The 17,223-nt window shown below is 36.1% G+C and overlaps 1 protein-coding gene across 5 annotated transcripts in view; it reads left to right on the top strand.

Moving 5' to 3' along the window:
• Positions 1-17,223, top strand: part of DOCK7 (dedicator of cytokinesis 7) — a 271,583-nt gene that overhangs the window by 209,098 nt on the left and 45,262 nt on the right. For all 5 annotated transcript variants that reach the window (XM_049879452.1, XM_049879451.1, XM_049879447.1 and 2 more), the window contains 7 exons: positions 1,053-1,149; positions 3,648-3,744; positions 6,916-7,050; positions 8,520-8,672; positions 14,014-14,172; positions 14,831-14,931; positions 16,007-16,199. In XM_049879452.1, the coding sequence (XP_049735409.1) occupies positions 1,053-1,149; positions 3,648-3,744; positions 6,916-7,050; positions 8,520-8,672; positions 14,014-14,172; positions 14,831-14,931; positions 16,007-16,199 (935 nt within the window). The remainder of the gene's footprint in view (positions 1-1,052; positions 1,150-3,647; positions 3,745-6,915; positions 7,051-8,519; positions 8,673-14,013; positions 14,173-14,830; positions 14,932-16,006; positions 16,200-17,223) is intronic.

The raw sequence follows: 17,223 nt of genomic DNA, 5'->3' as shown, positions 1-17,223 counted from the left end.
GAACTCTGAAATTTTACTTTCATTGTTTTCCCACCCTCCCAACCAATATAAAGTCTTATTATTTTTTTTCTAAAAGAAGCATTAATTTCCTGGTTGAAAACCTGAAATCATGACTGATGGCATCATTTAAATGTATGTTTGTACATTTCTTCACAATTCTTCACAATTCTCAAACATCTTCACTTCTCCTGGATTTATGTGAATCAGTTCTGTTGCTGCTACCCTTTAAATGAGCCCATACCATTTACTCTGCCTTTGAGCCCAGAAACTTCTTGAGGGAAAGCTCCCTTCTTTCTCTAGTCTTGACTTACATAGACCCAAAGGAAGCAAATGCTTCAGGCATCCTTCTTATTTTGTGTATTTATTAAGCCAAAATTTATTGAGCCCTTAGTATGTGTCAGATGCATTGCCAGCCCTGGGCATTAAACGGTGGACAAAACGGAAATTATCTCCGGTCTGAGGTAGCTTATATTCTTGTGGTCATAAGTATTATGAAGACAAATTAAGAGGATAGGAAGTGCTGGAGAGTTGGGGAAGGCCATTGTAAGGAGGTGATGGGTGATCAGCCATACACCTGAATGAATCGAGAGAGTTATACGAAAATTTGTGGGAAGACCAATCAGGTAGAAGAAGCAACAAAATTCCACAAGTCCTAAATCAGGAGCATATGTAGTATCAGGTAGCAAGGAGAATAGAATAAATGTAGTAGTAAGCAAGAGGCGGACAGAGAGTGGTGGGAAATGAAGTCAGATCGTGTAAGGGCCTTGTAAGTCATGGTTAAAATTTTGAATGAAACCAATATTAGAATAATTACTTATGTAAAAAGATGTTTATTTTTTATATTTCATGTAGCACAATACATATCTTCGGTAACTGTTGTGAAAATTAAAAAAAAAAAACCCTTGTCAGTTTTTTCCACTTGTACCTTAGAATTAAAACAGCTGTGTATAAAATTAATGGCATTAGGCAGTATTTCTTATGTCTTCAAGTATACATATATGTGGTCCACCTGAAATAAAAATTTTGAATTGGTTTTGAAATGTATTTGACAGAGAGAAGCCCATCCGGAAGTGCCTTTGGAAGTCAAGAAAATCTGAGGTGGAGAAAGGATATGACTCATTGGCGTCAAAACACAGAGAAGCTTGACAAGTAATGTAACCTTATATTTTATGTGACTGATGGGCTTGTTGGATTTCAAATGCAATAGGAAAATGATTAATTTTAGTGTTACTTTATGTATATTAGACATGAAAATCTTAGAAGACAAAATAATTATATTTAATTTTTAAATTTTGGACTAAAAAAGATTTTGAGGAATAATTTTTCATTGTAATATAGTAAAACAAATTGTTACATTTTAAAGCACATTTTCCCCAACATATCCACTTGTAAAATGTATTCAACAACTATTTTCAGAACACATTTTAGCTATCACACTCAACTAAATATTTCAAGCATACAAAGAATTGGAACATTAATCTTTGCTCTCATTGAGAGAAAAGGCAAAACAATACAGAGACTCTGTTTCTAGTACTAAGGCAAACTAGGTACACTGACCCTACTGCTAAAAACCAACTAAAAATGATGGATAAAACACAAAGAACTTCTTTTAAATGCACCAATGACCTGACAAAAAAATAAGGAAAGCTAAGAGTACCAAAATAAAGTAAAGGCAGGAACCCAGAGAAGTGAACAGATGCTGATTTTTTTTGTCTTAAGGGATTTTGCTGAACAGGGTGAAATTGCTCAAGGCCTGGCAAGGTTGGAGGAACAGGAAATAAAGCCTGGTACCTGCCCAGATTGAGGGATCTGATTAGAGACTACTTTTTGCACTTACTGTTTGAGTCTGGGACCCTAAAAGGTTGCATCTTCAGTGTAAGAGTAACTAGATACAAACCTTCCCATTGCCTAGTAACTGCAAGTAAGTTGCCTGGGCTAAAACTTGACATTGAGGAGAGGGACTAAAATCTTTCTTTTGAGAATTTGTAATCACAAGTTAGCCTGCAAGTAGCTTGACTGGACTGAAAAACTTTAATTTGACAGTAAAGTGACCAACTCATTCTGGTTTGCCTCGGACTTTCCTAGTTTTAGCACCAACTGTCCCGCATGCCAGAGAACCTCTCGGTCCTCTCTTAGGGCAAACCCTATCTGAAAACCTCCTTCAGCTCAAGCCTCAGGAAATTCTCACAAATAAGCTTTGAGACATATTAGCTCATAAAACACAAGGACACAAGGCCCTGTAGGAGCCAGCAGAAGGAAACAGCAGACTCAGTAGTATAGATGAGAGTTCAGAATTTTCATATGCTGAATATAATATAAATATGATAAAATTCTTAAGATTTGAATGTGTGCTTTTTCCTTTGTTTGAATCCATTGCTCTGATTGTTTTTCTGCTTGGGTTATTTATTTATTTTTTGAAATGACAAAGCAGCCAAGTACTTCACTATTATTACATTGCTTTAGTTCCACATTCGTACAGCATGTTCTCTCGGGCTATCTTGCTGTGTTTTGAGAAGACTTGGCATAGTGGTTAAGTGCTACGGCTGCTAACCAAGAGGTCGGCAGTTCGAATCCACCAGGCACTCCTTGGAAACTCTTATCGGGCAGTTCTACTCTGTCCTGTAGGGTTGCTGTGAGTCGGAATCGACTCGACGGCAGTGGGCTTGGTTTTTTTGGTTTCCTGATTTTTTTTTTAACCATCCTGTTATTTTTGTGTTTCTTTAAAAAAATCCCACTGGGAATTTTAAGTGTTAAAATTTGAACATCCTTTATATTCTTTTCTAATTTAATTCTTGTAACTATATTGTATTTTATCCTTAAATTTTATGTGTAACATGTAAATTCATGAAGTATTCTCTTTACCCAGAACCTCTCTTTAGTGGTGGTAATAAAGATTCAGAGACTTGAAGATCCAAGAGCTCTGAAAGTTAACATTTAATATGTTTTAGTACTTTTCTCTTTATGTGTTATTTTGTCTACTTGCATATGGTTTATATATATCTATTGCTACTAAATCAAAAATGTCTACCCACAAATCCTATGTAGTTATTCCTAAATTTTTAATTTTAAAGATTTTACTATTTTATAAATAGCAGTATTCAAGTAAACCACTTTTTTGCATCAGGTTGTTTTTCTAATGAGTAATTCTATCCACAGTCTCACTGAAAGAGTTAAAATTATTTCTTGAGAGTAGATATAGAAATATTTTTTGGAATAAATACATTGGAAATCCTTGAAATGGCAAAATGAATACTAAACTTTTTGAATGTTGCTTTACCTGAAATAGCCTTAAATAAATATTCACATAGCGCCACCTAGTGTCACTGCCATTCAAAATAAAACAATGTGTTTTTCTGTGTTGCTGCATCTTCACTTGAAAGCTGAACATTTATGCTTTCAGTAGCATCATGGTATTATGATGGGGTGAGAAAATGTGTATTGGCATGGTGGAAAAACTGAGAATAAAGTAAAACATTTTTTAATATGTAAAATGTTGCCTTTTTCATTATTACACTCTTTCATGTAGGCAAATATTGAAAATGCCTTCAAGTTTTTTCATTTCGTGCATTTTTAAGTCTTTCTTGAGTTGTAGACCTATCAGATTTTTTTTAAAGGTAAATATAATTTATTTTAATATTTTGTATTAGGTCAAGAGCAGAGATTGAACATGAAGCATTGATTGATGGAAACCTAGCAACTGAAGCAAACCTAATCATTTTGGATACTCTAGAGATTGTTGTCCAGGTAAGTAACACAAAGAAGAAGCATTTAAAGTAGGGGTGGGGGAAAGGATTTATTGAGCCATGTAATTATATGTAAATATCAATTAGTTCATGTAGTTCAGTTCCAAGCATTATGTGATTTTCTAACTGTAATTATGTATTTATTCCCACAACTTCAACTGTTTATTCTGTGTGGATGATCATAAAACGTGTATCTTCCCTTCAGGGTCTAGTTACGTATTTTCAAATATCCACAGAGTTTATAGTTGGATGTTCTGCATCATGCTATACTCAACATGCTTGTACAGCCATGGCTACATATAGATGGAGCTGGGCTTATTCAGTGTCTTCTGTATGCCACAGCAGTGTTTTAGGCTTTTTCTATATAATTATCTCATTTAGCAGCCCTAATAGTAGTCACCTAGGTGGTATTATCCTGTCAGTAAAAAGAGTGGCAATTAATATCTGTTTAGTCTCTCCTGTGTCAGGCACTGTCCTAAGCACTTTACAAATATTAATTCGTTTGATCATTATGTGAAACTCATGCAGTTGAAACTATTAGTATCCCCATCTGGTAGATGAGAACACTGAGGCACAGAGATGTTAAATAACTGCCCTTGATCACACAACTACTAAGAGAAACTAGGGTTTAAATCAATTACAGATTTCCCCCACTATCCGAAAGTAGAGTGTTCCTATGAAACCTTTCATAAGATGAAATGGTGTAAAGCAAAAAAGCAATTACCATTAATTTATATGGGAAAATTTTTTGAGCATTCCCAGGTCCAAAAGATAACCTACCAAATCATACCAAATAACACATAAGACCTAAAATAACACTAAAAAAAAACATATAGTAAAAGGAGGATTGATAGGATAAATAAACAGCCTATATAAAGTAGAACTAAAGTGCATGCAGTATAGTTTCATTTACCAGGATCAGGAAGACAGTGAGCACCCTGGAAGGCTGAGAGGTGCGGGTGGTGATCATGGCAGCCCCGATAGCCTAGCTGGTAATGGCACATGGGGCTGGGTTGAAGGGCTGGGGTTCAAATCCTGCAGAAGAGTGGGATTTATATTAACTGTGCTATAGTTAGAGAACTGTAAAGGGGATGACAAATCAAGGGCGGGATCTCGCGATGCATGGTGCTTCTAGACATCACTGGGCATTTGATTGGCTGTGGCTTGGTGGTTGAGTAAGGGTGGAGAAGTTTGAAAGGAGGAGCTTGATCAAACCGCTGTGTAAAACACATGGCAAATGCTTTGACAAACACGTTGATGTAGACATTTTACCAAGTGTTTTACTTGGCTTTGGAGGAGTGAGAACAGGTGTGGCTCTCCTGTCACATAGTGGTCAAGTGTAAACACCACCATGAGGGGGACACCAGGCATCTGATTAACCCCCTAAACAAACAAACAAATCAACCATTGCTGTCAAGTCGATTCCGACTCATAGCAACCCTATAGGACAGAGTAGAACTGTACCATAGAGTTTCCAGGGAGTGGCTGTGTGGATTCAGACTGCCAAAGAGCAGTTCAAGATCTTAACCACTTAAGAGCAGCTGAGCTCTTAACCGCTAACTTAATGGAGCACCATGCTTTGTGTACCCATCGATACACTCAGGCAATAGACCTTCCATTTTATCCATTACTGGACGCAGACTAAAAGAGACTACTTTGCTACTAGCAGAACCAATAGTAACTTAAGCAGCTTTTAAGATTCTTCTCTCTGTGTATAAATAGTACGTGTGGTGGACACAACCAAGTTCAGTACATGCACAGTGTCTTTTATTTCATTCACCACAATCAAAATGCTTAATTATGTCTAGTTTCGCACTAAGTGGAACGCCCCTTCGAGCCTGTTAGGCTTTTCTGATACCTTAGGACACATCTTGCTAATGGATGCACAAAATAAATGGAGATAAAGCACGGTGCTCACAGACACATTTCAGAGCTATGGCAGCTTGATGCTGACATAGTGAGTGTAGTTCCCAGGGGAGGAGCTTGATGACACTAGTCTCGCTGCTTTGGATGCACGCTGCTTCTGTAATGGCTCGCTGTAATACACGGGCTGAGTGCTATTTCCACTTTTCGTCTTTTTTCATAAAAGAGAAAATCCTCTTCAGGTTTCTTTCAGTTAGCGAAAACAGGTACTAATGTAGGTCTTCTGTAAAAGTGAAGTGGCATAAAGTGAAATTTTGAAAAGCAAGGAATACCTGTACTGAAATCTCTCAGTTGTTTTAGTAAATGGGTCTCACGCCTGTCTCTTTCATTCTTTTTCTACTACTGTCACTGTTGGGTTCTTACTTCAAAGCTATTACAATGGTCACCTACTTCATGACTCTTGTATTTCTTTTGTCTCTAATCCATTCTGTACATTCTTAGGAGCTTTTTCTTCTTAAAATATTCCGTCATTCATTACTCTGATTAAAATTTTAAAAATATTAAAAAAAAAATAGTATTTCTTGATTGCCTGAAGAAAAAAATGGGAAACTCTTCAGACTTTCAAGGTTCTTTATATTTTGGTAGTGTATTAGTTGGAATAGGCCTAAGTTACTGTTACAAAGAAAACAAACAAAAAAGTCAGTTCAAGATACATAATGCAAGATGATTGCTCAGGTTTTGACCATCATATCTCCATTTTAGCTGATGGGAAGAAAAAAAGGGCAAGGGCAGAATACACTCATTCCTTTAAGGACATGACCCAGATTATACTTCTGTTTTGTTCACACTCTTCTGTAGTAGTATTACCAAGTACCCAGCAAAAACTCAGGGTTTTCATTATTAAAGGAAGAAGGAAAGCCTGGTTATTTGTTATATTACTGACAGTCACTGCCACAGCCACCACTCTAGTTTTTATGCCTTATCTCCAGTTATTTTCCACATGAGCCAGGAGTCAGTCCTAATTCGTTTGTTAATTTTCCCAAAACACACTTAAAAAAAAAAAACAACACACTTTATGCCTTTTTTTTTTTTTTGCCGTTGTATTCCTATTCTTTTTTTCACATTCAAATCCTATCCATTCTTCTGTCTCTCCCTGTTTTCTTCTCTTACCTAAATCCTGCTGAGTTCCTTCTCCTTGAAGTCCTTCTGGATATTACCGTTTTTCCGTTTATTTGTTTTTACATGCTGTATCTCCCTAACCAAACTGCAGGTATGTCTCCATTTTATTATTTTTATTTTTAAATTACAGACAGTTTCTGTAACGGAATCCAAAGAGAGCATCCTTGGTGGGGTGCTAAAAGTGTTACTGCATAGCATGGCCTGTAACCAAAGTGCAGTTTATCTACAACACTGTTTTGCTACACAGAGAGCCCTGGTCTCAAAGGTAAGTTATTTCATGCCTGCAGTTTTGTCAGACTTTATTTCTTTATTAACATTGTCTAAGATTATTTGACACATTCGATGGTTAATATATGTATAATTAAAAGTTAAATAATAACCTAACACCCTTGATTTTTCTTTGCTTCCCTATTAATGTCAGCTGTTTGGACTTTTTCTTTTTTTTTTTTTTAACTTAGATCACCTTTAACCAGTTTCTGATTTTAAAAAAGAATAGTAGTTTTGATATGGAGAAGGACCTGAAATTAATTGCTAAACTTAAAGATGGAACCTTCTCTTGTTTTCCCTTTACCTTGTTCTGTCATTCCTTGTTAACTTGATTTATCCAGAATTCAGGATATAAGCACAACAGTTGGTCTCTATTTGCCTGGAGCAACAGAGGAAGGAGAGTCAGGAATAGGAGGAGAAAATGGAATGTGTGGCTAATTGCCTTCATGAACAACTGCCTCTCTTGCCATGAGAGAAGAAGAACTAGATGGTGCCTAGCTACCATTACTGAACATTTAGGTCAAAGATTCTATAGAAGAATCCTGATCATATAAAGGGGGAAAATGTAGAGCAGACTTTTAAATTCTCATGAACTCTAGACTCTCTGGAGCCATGGAGGCTAGATGAACCCCTGAAACTATTGCCCTGAGATAATCTTTAAACTTTAAGCCAGAAATATCCCCTGAAGTCTTCTTAAAACCAAACAGTAGATTAGCTTACCTAGTAAAAAATGTCTGCCTTGAGCATTATGCTCTCTTAAGACTTAGCTATCTATATGGGATCAAACTGACAATAGCAATTTGAAAGATTAGATAAGAACTCTAGAGGACAGTGAGTTTGTGTTAATGGAGGTGGAACAACTCAGAGAAGGGTGAGAATGGTTGCACAACTCGAATATAATCAACGTCACTGAATTGTAGATGTAGAAACTGTTGAATTGGTTTGTGTTTTGCTCTGTATATTCATGACAACAACAAAATAAACAAAAAAGAATTCAGTATATAAGTAGTTCATCACTTTGAAATTAACTTATCTTACAGTTAATGAAAAAGAAGATACTTTGTTCAACTGCTTCAAACATTTATTTCCTATGTTTGTTTTCCCCTGGAAATATATATGTTTTTAAATCTTCATAGTAACTGTTTCATCTTAATCATCCTGTAAGGTGGAATGGAGAGCTGTTGATTAAACTTATCCAGTGAAAATAATTTACCTACTATTTTGTAATAATAGAAAACATATTGCATTGATTTATGTTGAGTACTATACTGTTTTATATGTATTACCTAATCTAAGCTTCACAGCAACCCTTTATAGATAATATTAGGCCCATTTTGTGGATGAGAAAACTGGCCCAGTCATACTAGCTACTAAGTGTCATAATCAGTATTCAACCCAGTCTGTCTGGCTCTATGAGCCATACTACTTTTGCTATATAAATTCAGTGTTGGTGTTATTTCTTTACAGTTCCCTGAACTCTTATTTGAAGAAGAGACAGAACAATGTGCTGATTTATGCCTCCGGCTTCTCCGACACTGTAGCAGTAGTATCAGTACAATACGGTCACATGCCAGTGCCTCACTTTACCTACTAATGAGACAGAACTTTGAGATAGGAAATGTAAGTGTTTTATCATGAATATGACTCTCTGGATTTATGTGATATAACTTCTGCAGATGTATATTAAATAGCTTTCTTTGGGAACATGAAATTTTTTGGTATATCTTGAATCTAATCTTAGGCTGTCTGATAACTCTCATTCTGTAGGTATCTTACAAAGGTCCAAATCTCTAAGTTTTTCATCTTGTACTAAAAATCACATATAGTAGTTTAAATTTAGAATATAAATGTAGTTTGAAATATTTTAAATTTTGATTATTATCCCTATGTAAAAGGAAAGTAATAGCAAGGAAAATTAAAGGTTTAAATATCTTAGTTTGATACCATTTTATGATTGTATGCCATAGTCTTTGAAGAGTTTCATTTTTAAGTTTTTCATTAGTTAATATAGTCACATATTGTATTTTTCCTAACTTCTTAAATCCACATGTTTAATTCATTTATTTCTATCATCATTATTATTATTTATATAAGCGTGTAAGGCTGTGAATTGACCTTGGAGTACTGCTTTTAATATCTCATTGGTTCTGATATGTAGTATTTTCAGGATTCTTGTTTTGTAGAAATTTTGTAATTTCAGACTGTATTTTCTCTGTAACCCAAAAGTTGACAAATCTTTTTGTTTTAAAGCTTTGATGTACACTTTGTTTTATGATTGCATTGTGATCATATATGTATATATTTATTATTTTTTCTTTTTTGTACTGTCAGTGTATATGTATGTGTGTCCATATGTTTGTGTGTCCAAACATATAATCAGTTTCTTTATGAATGTTCCACAAGGACTTAAAAAGAAAGAGATATTCTCTAATAAAGTACTTACAGAGTTAAACATGTATCAAACAAATATATTTTATTAATTATGTCATTCAGTTTTTCTATATCCTTTTTTATTTTGTGTTCCACTTGGTGGGCTGAGAGAGGTAAATTAAAGCCTACACATGAGTTTATCCATTTTTCCTTTAGTTCTTATATGGTATGTTAATATTCATAAGTATTGGTATGTGGTTTATTGATAGTTATAACTATTATATCTTCTTATTAATTAATCTCCTTTAGAATTAAAGAGGACATTTCTTTTAAAACTTCTTGGGGGGGAGGAGGGCTGAATTCTACCTAGTGTACTAAGTGCCTGACCTCTGTTTTCTTTTTAATTTGATCTTTGCTCATTTTATTTTCAACTTTTTTGAATCATTTTATTTTAGGTGTTCCTCTCATATAAAACACAGAATTGAGATTTGCTTTGTGACCCAGTCTAGAAGTTGAATCAAACTTGTTCATGCTTGTTATATCAGATATGTCTTTGAGTTTTGTCCCTCTCCTCCCCCTTTTTTAAAAATGTGTGGTGAATTTCATCTAGCGCTATATGGTCTGTTTATCTTATTTTTTGAGTGTAGCTTTTTATCATATTTAGGAGAGTATATTTTTGTTTTAATGATTATGTCCTTTTCTGTTATATTAAAGGTGTTGTTGTAGGTATGGTGTTTCCGTGGGTTCTTTGAGTTGTTTCAGTGAATTACTAGACCTAACGGGATAGTGGGACTGGCTGGTCTGAAGTACCAGGAGTCATGCAGCTGGTACCCACTGACCTAGCCCTGGGTGACTAGGGATGAGATAGAAGAACTGCATGGGCAGCTGGGATCTGAACTGGCTGGGGAAGAGAAGCTAAGATTTCCAGATGACATGTGCCAAATGGGATATGTTATCCACTACAGAACTTGCTGTCAGTAGTGATGATCTTAGTCTCCCTGGACTCGTTTACACAATTGGCATTGTAAGCAGGATAGGATTGTCGATTGCAGATTTCTGCATGACCCACATACCTTTCTAACAAAATCTCAGACCAATCTGAGAAAATCTCATTTTTTAGTATTTATATCTCCTGTTGGGTTTTATGGAGCCCTGGTAATGGAGTGGTTAAGAGCTATGGCTGCTAACCAAAAGGTTGGCAGTTTGAGTCCACCAGCCACTCCTTGGAAACCCTGTTGGAGCAGTTCTACCCTGTCCTATAGGGTCACTATGAGTCGGAATCGACTTGATGGCAACGGGTTTTGGTTTTATTGAATTTTATTGGGTATCACTTGAGCAGTATTAATATTGAGTTCATATAAGATAAACAAAATGTATACAAAATTCAGGCTATAAAACTGTGGTGAATAGATAGCTGTGTTGGGAAGACTTTCAATCTGTTGCTTGATCTCAGAGTCACATGGCAAGAGGTGTTCTGCTTGTGCCTTTTGGCTGTAATTGACTGCCTTGTGGCTGCTGTTTATGTTTGATCCTCAGTGCTTTCGTGTGTGACTTGGGATTTGAAAATTAAATAAAAATGCTTTCTATTTTATAAATTATTCTACAAAATTATTCAACCTGTCATTAATTATGTCAAGTACTGAAATGAAAAAATGTCAATATCTAAATGAATATCTAGCAGCTGGTTAAGTTAAAACCTGTTTTCTCATATTAAGCAAAAATTAAAAGTTAAATGTGAGCACAGAGAAAAAAAGCTTACGCATTCAGGGTTGTGTTTTCAGAAGAGGAGATGTTTGAAGTAAAGATGAAGAATTACTCATTCAGATGGACAAGTAGGTGGGTAGAGCTTTCTAGGGAAAGGGAATGGCACATGCATAATTGGAAAGGCGTGGAGGTAAGAGAAGAAAACAGCAAACACAGGGAGAGACAGTTTACAATACTTCTTAGTGGTTTGTTATGGCTATGAGAGATGAAATTGTAATTGAAAAGGCCTAGAATGTACCTATTCAATCTGTGTGCTGAGCAAATAATCCGAGAAGCTGGACTATATGAAGAAGAACAGGGCATCAGGATTGGAGGAAGACTCTTTAACAGCCTGCATTATGCAGATAACACAACCTTACTTGCTGAAAGTGAAGAGGAATTAAAGCAGTTACTAATGGAGGTAAATGACCACAGCCCTCAGTATAGATTACACCTCAACATAAAGAAAACAAAAATCCTCACAACTGAACCAGTAAGCAGCATCATGATAAACAGAGAAAAGATTGAAGTTGTCAAGGATTTCATTTTGCTTGGATCCACAATCAACACCCATGGAAGCAGCAGTTAAGAAACCAAAAGACACGTCTCATTGGGCAGATCTGCTGCAAAGTACCTCTTTAAAGAGTTGAAAAGCAAAGATGTCACCTTGAAGACTAAGGTGCCCCTGGCCCAATCCATGATATTTTCAGTTGCTTCATATGCACGTGAAAGCTGGACAATCAATAAGGAAGACCTTAGAAGGACTGACACCTTTGAATCGTGGTGTTAGCGAAAAATATTGAATATACCATAGACTGCCAAAAGAACGAACAAATCTGTCTTGGAAGAAATATAACCAGGCTGCTCCTTGGAAGCAAGGATGGCAAGAATGTGTCTTACATACTTTGGACATGTTGTCAGGAGGGATCAGTTCCTGAAGAAGGACATCATGCTTGGCGAAGTACAGGGTCAGCAGAAAAGAGGAAGACCCTCAACGAGGTAGACTGACACAGTAGCTGCAACAGTGGGCTCAAGCCTAACAACGATTGTAAGGATGGCACAGGACCGGGCAGTGTTCCGTTCTGTTGTGCATAGGGTCACTATGAGTCGGAACTGACTCGATGGCACCTAACAACAACAGCAGCAGATTGTAAGCTCTCTGAGGGCAGATACTTAATTTGTTTATCACTGTACTCTTAGTTCCCACTATATAGTTTGATGAATATACTGGGTTGAATTTTATCCTCAAAGCCGTGGAGAGCCATTGGAGTATTTTAAGAAGAGGAGTGATGTATTCAGATTTACATTTTGCAAAAATTTCCTGGGTGCTATGTGGAAGATATACCTTGGGGGATACAAGAAAAGTCAGGGAGATCAATTAGGAAGTTATTACAGTAATTCAACTAATAAATGGTAAGTGTGTAAAGTAAGACACTGGCATTGGAGATTGAGAAAAGGCAGATCGGAACAGATTAGGGGATGGCATAGGTTAGATTATGGTATGAAATGAGAGAGGAGGAGGAGGAGTATGGTATGACTTCTAGGTTTTTGGCCTAAGTGATTGCAAGAATAGTGTTGCCATTTATGTAGATAACTAATAGGAAGAGAAGATAAGGTATTTCTGACGTGTTGAATTTGACATGCCCACGAGACATCTGTAAGGTTTTCAGTGGCTGATTTTCAGGAACAGGTCACCAGGCCCGTCTTCCTAGTCTGTGTTAGTTAGGAAGCTCTGCTGAAACCTCTTCACCATGGGTGGCCCTGCTGGTATTTGGAATACCAGCAGTAAAGCTTCCAGCATCATAGCAACATGTAAGCCACCACAGTATGACAGACTGACAGATGAGTGCCTTAAAATGGAGAAAATGTGTTGGAGTTGTTGATGACTTCATTCTGTGTGGATCAACAATCAACATCCATGGACACAACAGTAAAGAAATAACATAATGCATTGGGAAAATTTGTTGTAAAAGACCTCTTTGAAATTCTGAAAAGCAAAGATGTCACAGGTATGCCTGACCCCAGCCAGGGTCTTTTCAATCACTTCATATGCGTGCAAAAGAGGGACAATAAGAAAGGGAGACAGGAGAAGAATTGATGCATTTGAATTGTGGTGTTGGAGAAGAATACTGAATATACCACAGACTGCAAGAAGAGTTCTATCGACGCAACGGCACTGGGTTGCAAGAAGAAAGAACGAATCAGTCATAGAAGAAATGCAGCCGGAATGCCTCTTAGAAGTGAAGATGGTGAGACTTTAGCTCACTTACTTTGGACACATCATCAGGAAAGAGCAGTCCCTAGAAAAGGACATTATGATTGGTAAAAAGCAGAGGTTCAGTGAAAAGGGAAACTCTCAATGAGGTGGATTGACACAGTAGCCACAATAGACTCAAACATACCAATGATCATAAAGATGTGACAGGACCTGACAACATTTTGTCCTGTTATGTGTAAGGTCTCTGTGAGTCAGAGGTGACTGGATGGCAATTAACAACAGAAGGAGACATATAGTTGGAGCTGGATAGTAAAATATAATAGTTGGAGCTTTAGAGAGAAATAGGAGCTGAAGACATAGACATGGACATGAAGGCAAAGGCATGGATGAGGCACTTAGAGTGTATCTTATGAGAAGAGAAGGGCTTTTGTTGGGGGGTAGCATGTTATTCACAGCAAAATTCTAGTTTTTATGTCCTCTAAAAAAATAAGATTTGAATATGCATTACTTAAAATTTTTTTTGCTTAGAACGATACTTCTCATATTCTGTTAACAGAGAAGAAAAGTACCCTTTATTTTCTTTAAGCTTTTCTTATTTTAAATATTGACCTGACAATTTCTCTGTTACAGAACTTTGCCAGAGTTAAAATGCAGGTAACCATGTCGCTTTCCTCCTTGGTGGGCACATCTCAGAATTTTAATGAAGAATTCTTAAGACGTTCTCTAAAGACTATATTGACATATGCTGAAGAAGATCTGGAGTTGAGGGAAACAACATTTCCGGATCAGGTCAGAAATACAACTTTCTAGATAATTAATTGAAATAGATTTAAAAGTAGACACTTTCCAGATTGTTAAACTTTGGTTTCTACTGGAGTTTTCTGTATTTCTTTGTCAGTCTATATATTGTGCTATAGATAAGATTGAATCTTTTTTTTTTTTTTAATAAGGAATTCTTCCTTCTTGGAAAAGTTAGTATCTTTGGTGTTTAATTTTTTACATTTTTAACAAGTAGAGCAGTAGACTTATGCAGTATAGACTAACACAGATTTATGATAAACCTTATTACTACTTATTAATCACACTAAAAAATTTGCCTTAAAAAATTAAAGTTTCTGCCATCTATCTTTTAGTAAAACAGAAATATAGGGGAAAATTTTCCTTATGTGCTTTTTCTTATATCCTGTATATTTTATTTCTGCCCGTGGTTCTCCTCGTTTTCAGGTAAGAATACTGAAAAAACATAATCTGTCGGGACATTCAGATAGAGTTGACCACCCTTTACTCACCACATCCCAGCATACCCACACTGTGTAGAACTGTATTAATATTATATTATTTGTCTTGAAATCTTCAGATGCTTGTCTGAAATAAGTCCCAAATTAATTTAGCAATTATGAATAAATGACAATTTAAGAACATTTTTTTCTATAATTCTCTGCTGCAGGTCCAAGATTTGGTTTTCAATCTCCACATGATTCTTTCTGATACTGTTAAAATGAAGGAGCACCAAGAGGATCCTGAAATGTTAATTGATCTGATGTACAGGTAGCGTTTGTTTTCTTTGCTTACAGCTTATGTAATTGGCTGATAGTAAGACACAAGAAAAATTTGATGAAAAAAAAAGAAATACAGAAGTTATTTAAGGATTTTTCTGATGGAAGATTGAAACATCAAAATGTACTTTTCCAGATCCTCTGTGCTACTTCGTTTAAGAATTTTGCATAAACTATTCAGTATTTTTGCTGATTATCAAAAACGAGGATTTTTAAAAATCACAACACATACTTAAACCCTGGCTTCCTGGGCTCCAGACTGTATTACAAGGGCCACAAGACCATATTTTAAAAGTAACAATCAGCCTTTTAAGAAGAAAATATAGTATATTCATGTTTTAGCGTAACATTAATTTGCCTGATTTTAAATATAGTCATGCCTAGAGGATAATGTTTTTAGATTTTAAGAAATCTAATTCCTTTTGTATCTTGACAGGTGTAAGTAAAACTTGGTAATTATTCTTTACCATATGACTCTTTTCATAATTTTGGGCCTCATTAAAGGCATAAGTAAAACAATTTGTTCTCTTTAAAATAAAGATTATCTGTTAAAGCTATCTTTTATAAGTCTCCCTTTTTTTCCTTGAGTATAAAACTTCTCTGTATTTTCATGATGAAAACAGAAATTCCCATAGTTTTCCCCTGGCTGTTTCCTTTAGTGGCCAGAATATAATACCACATGTCTCTTTTTAGCTTGCTTTTATTGTTTCCTTTTTCAAAACTGACACTATCCTTTCGATGAGACTACTATTATTTCTCTAGGCATACTCAAAGACATTTTTATACCACTCAAACTTGTCTTAATAGTTTGTATGCAGTAACAAACCTTTCTAATTAAACACTGAGCAAGCTATCTAAACTTCCTTTCAGCTTGGGAAAACGAAAAACAAAAAACAAAAAAAAACAGACTTGTTGCTGTTGAGTTGATTCTGACTTATGGCTACCCTATAGAACAGAGTAGAACTGCCCCATAAAGGGTTTCCAAGGAGTGACTGGTGGAGTCGAACTGCCAACCTTTTGGTTAGCAGCTGAACATTTTAATTGAGAAGAATTTCTGTTCTAATTAGAATTGCCAAAGGCTACCAGACCTCGCCAGATCTGAGGTTGACCTGGTTGCAGAACATGGCCGGCAAACATTCTGAACGAAGCAATCATGCTGAAGCCGCACAGTGTCTAGTCCACTCAGCAGCCCTTGTTGCTGAATATTTGAGCATGCTTGAAGACCGGAAATATCTTCCTGTGGGATGTGTAACCTTTCAGGTAGGAATCTGCCAGATGTACGTTAAATCAAGGTATGTTCTTTTTTGGTTTTGAGTTTTTCTCGCTGGTGGTTAGATTCATTCAGTTTGTAAGGAAAACACAAAGTCTTAAGGCTTTGTTTTACAAGATGAATTAACATTTCACTATTGTTGATAAAATTTTAAAGAGTACTCATTGTTAATTCTCTTTCCAGTTTCATACCCCTGAATTATCAGTGCCGTGTATAAGTATTCTGTCTGCCTTTACTGCTTTGTAATCAGTTACGGTTTTTATAGCATCTATAAAAAGAAAAGGTATTACATTCAAAATGCTGAGAATCAGAATACAATAGAGACTCTTAATTGACTTTAACTTAATCTGCACACCAGATAAACCAACATTCTCCATTCCCCATATAAAATACACTAACACCATGACTCATAGATGATAGATTACTCCCTGGTAGATTTACCTGCATACCTCGGATCCCACTGATTGAATTCTTTGCTTGCCTAGAACAGTTACGCTTTTCTCCAAAAGCTATTAATGCCAGGTTTGGGAAATTACAAAATTTAATGAAATATTATGTCAACTGATGAAATAAGTATGAGTACAGAAAGGATTCAAGTTATTTCTTTTTTTATTGTACTTTACATGAAGGTTTACAGAACAAACTAGTTTCTCATTAAACAGTTAGTACAGATTGTTTTATGACATTTGTTAACAACCCTCATGACTTGTTAACACTCTCCCCTCTCAACCTTGGGTTCCCTACTACCAGCTCTCCTGTCCACTCTTGCCTTCTAGTCCTTGACCCTCGCTGGTATGCTCCATTAGTCTTGTTTTGCTTTATGGGCCTGTCTAATCTTTGGCTGAAGGGTGAACCTCAGGAGTGACCTCGTTACTGAGCTAAAAGTGTGTCTAGGGGCCATACTCTCAAGGTTTGTCCAGTCTCTGTCAGGCCAGTAAGTCTGGCCTTTTTTTGTGAGTCAGAATTCTGTTCTACATTTCTTTCCAGGTCTGTCCAGGGCCCTCTATTGTGATC

This window comes from Elephas maximus, chromosome 3, assembly GCF_024166365.1.
Source record: "Elephas maximus indicus isolate mEleMax1 chromosome 3, mEleMax1 primary haplotype, whole genome shotgun sequence".
Classification (NCBI taxonomy): Eukaryota; Metazoa; Chordata; class Mammalia; order Proboscidea; family Elephantidae; genus Elephas; species Elephas maximus.
Note: the sequence above shows the minus strand (reverse complement) of the source record. Positions and strands in the feature narration are given on the sequence as shown.